Source organism: Aptenodytes forsteri, unplaced genomic scaffold (assembly GCF_000699145.1).
Source record: "Aptenodytes forsteri isolate BGI_AS27 unplaced genomic scaffold, ASM69914v1 Scaffold199, whole genome shotgun sequence".
NCBI classification, from domain to species: Eukaryota; Metazoa; Chordata; class Aves; order Sphenisciformes; family Spheniscidae; genus Aptenodytes; species Aptenodytes forsteri.
The window spans coordinates 586,583-589,777 of NW_008795921.1; the positions used below are offsets into that span (position 1 = coordinate 586,583).

At 36.2% G+C, this 3,195-nt stretch overlaps 1 protein-coding gene across 1 annotated transcript in view; it reads left to right on the forward strand.

Moving 5' to 3' along the window:
• LRCH1 (leucine rich repeats and calponin homology domain containing 1) overlaps positions 1-3,195 on the forward strand; it is a 167,253-nt gene that overhangs the window by 113,198 nt on the left and 50,860 nt on the right. The window contains exons 8-9 of the mRNA XM_009284911.2: positions 901-1,006; positions 2,058-2,170. Coding sequence (XP_009283186.1) covers positions 901-1,006; positions 2,058-2,170 — 219 coding nt within the window. The remainder of the gene's footprint in view (positions 1-900; positions 1,007-2,057; positions 2,171-3,195) is intronic.

Sequence of the window (3,195 nt, forward strand, 5' to 3'; positions counted from 1 at the left end):
TTAAACTCCATTCACCACAACTCTTTGGGCCCAGTCGTCCAGCCAGCTTTTTACCCAGGTGAAGAGTAGCCCGTCCAAGCCATGAGCAGCCAGTTTCTTCAGGAGAATGCTGTGGGAAACTGTATGAAAGGCATACTAGTTTTTGCTGTAGTTCACCTCAGGGGAGAATGTGAGCAGGTCCCACTGTGAGCAGGTTGCTGCCAGTCCTACAGAACAGCATGGGAGAGAAGTGAAGGCTAGTGTGTCAGAGCTTCTTTGTGTAGCGACTATCTGTAAAGTCATAGACAGGATAAGCTTGTAGATAAAAGTAATGTGTTTTTGTGTACCAGCTAATACAGGTGAAAAAAATGGATAAGCTTTTAAGCCAATGAAGAAAAGCTAGTGTACTTGAGAGTTTATGCTTTTTTCAGCTCTACCAGTTAATCTAATAAAAGATATTGCCTCAGCCTACAAAGCTCATCTTGCTTTCTTTAGGCATTAAATTAACAAGCTGCATGGTAATGCAGGGGAGAAGAGTCTTGGAGGGAAAGAAAAAAGGACTGTGATATGAGGCTCTAGTTTTTCTACAGACTATGATGGCTACAAGGAGCCCCTATTTTCAACTGTCCCAGGAAGGCATGCAGAGAGCAGCACAGTGCAATGGTGTCACTGCAAGGAGAGGACTAGCACAGTGAGGAAGATAGGAAAAGACAACAGATGAATTGTACTGCTTGGCAAGCCTACTGTGAGGATGTATTCAGCATGACTACAGCTTCCTACAGCAGGATTTGGTCATGTTGGATGCTCTGGTATCCTCTCCCATATTAGTCTGCCGCTCTTTAGTGAGCACTCTTCTTAATATATACGTTTTTATCAGTTTTGGTTTGAGTTGAAACAAGTGTTTCTCTTATTTCTTCTTAGCCATCTGATGAAGATACTCTCAGCTTTAATGTTCCAATGTCGGACATCGTGGAAGAAGATCAGGTTGTAAAGGAAGATTCAGGTCACCATGCTAACTCAAGAAAAGGTTAGAATGTAAAAAAAGTGGAAGTTAAATACGGGGAAGTTCTGTCAATAATTATATGTGTAAGACTAAATTCAGTTTGCAAAAATCACAGCCCAACAAGCATCAATCTTGTACAAAAGCAGAGTCCATTTCTGTAGTTGGACTTAATGCATATATAAAGCTTTATTATTCAAAGTCAGCGTTTCTCCTGGAAAGAAATAAATCTCTTCAGATTTTGAGAGAAGGTTTAATTTTATCTAAATTTTATTAAAGTAACTTACATTTTTCTAAATTATATCTACATACTGATAAACAATGTTTCTCCAAGGTCTGCACATACTAATGATAAATGGCAGGATGAACTCAGTGAGTTGCATATGGAAACCACGTAAATAGAAGATCAGCCTTTCCCCAGTGTTACATACTAGATTAAATGAACTTCACTTGAGATACTCATCAGAATTCGGTAGAATACTAAGTGAGATAGTAAATACATTACATCCTACCTACAGTGTTTATTGGCACACTGGAGAGGGTAAGTTATAGGATCAGACCACTTCAAGCAGAGGCGAAAATTATTACTGCCTCATATCCCTGGAAGTAGTATATGTAAGCAAGAGATTGGCATAGGCTCTGAATCATTTGGTTTGAGTTCTGCTGAGAGTTTGAGTGTTTGTTATAGTATAACTCTGAAGTTGCATTAAACTGCAAGTCACTGGCTGAGACATCTGAATGTCCTAAAATACTCTCTAGTTGTCCAGCTGTGTTCTTGTAGTGGTACTGGCAAGACATATTTGGTGTAGTTCAAAACTGACTCCATCAATGCCTGTTGTGGTGCTTCTGATCTACAACTGTATGAGCCCAAGGTATTGATTTATTACAACTTTGAAATTAATTGGCATCACTCCTTAGAATGCAAAAATTTTAACTTGCTTGAGGTTTTTAATATGCTTTGAATTTAAACTTTGCTTCTTTTTGAGCTCCATAATTTAATACACTTAAATTGTGTTGAGTAACAAATGTTGAGCTGAACCAGAAATCATTCTTCTATCTTTTTTTTTATTGTTATTAGTGGGATTCCATCAGGGATCTTCTCACTTGATTGTCAGTGATAAGTCAAGAGAAACAGGAAACCAGTGTGATGAATCGGATACCCTTACTACTGAATTTATGAGTTACATTAAGGCAAGTTTGTGACAATTTTAAATGGGGGGAAATATCTTCACTACTTTCATAAGTATGGAGCAAGTAGGAATGACAAACTGCAGACATTTTAATGAATAAAAGACCACAATTAATATTCATTGTCATAAAAAATACAAAAGGCAAAAATAAACAGGTAGGTTTAAAGTTATTTTAAGTAATCTATAATTAATCTAGGAGGTCAATTTACCCATATCTCTTTTTCTAGTATATGTGCGAGTTATCCTGTAACTATGTTTAAGGCTTTAAGAAAAAGTGGCAGATATGTTTGCTACTATTTGCTTTATATTTTTAATTGAGCAATTTTTGCATTTGCTACATTAATAAAATGCAAGAAGACTTTCAGAGTTAGCTGTGGTGGTTAAAGTTACAAAATAATGTTACGGTATTAAAATATATTTTCTTAAATGTTTTAAAATTATAGTAGAAATTGAGAGATCTTTAAAGACAAATTATATTATATCTAAAATAAAATGTATTATTCTAGGAACCTACCTCTTACAAGATTTGGCAACTTCCTTTCTTGATGGATTTTGGGAGTATACACTGACTCTATTATGAACTTTGTAGATGCTATAGGTGATAGGAAAGTGCATTGAATAATTTGAATAATTGTGTGTGTAATTGTGAGTATAACAAAACGTGTGTGTATATAATGAAGTATGTAAGAAAACATAGGTTATCCACAATAAGAAACTTGGAGATAGTACCCATCAGTCTTTTTTGTATGTATGTTCATTACTGAACACTGGTGCTCTGGATTGCTGGTTACACGTCATAGGTAGTTGTTTAATCCGTTTGAAAGTATTACTCTTGTCTTTCTGTCATGGTTAACGAGTACTTGCTTATCAGTCATGTGGCATCTTCCTGGCACATGGCTTCTTGTCAGGGAACTACCAAATGTGCTTTCTTTTTGAACTGTTTTTCATAGAATCATAGAATCATTAAGGTTGGAAAAGACCTCTAAAACCATCGAGTCCAACTGTCGACCCAACACCACCATGTCC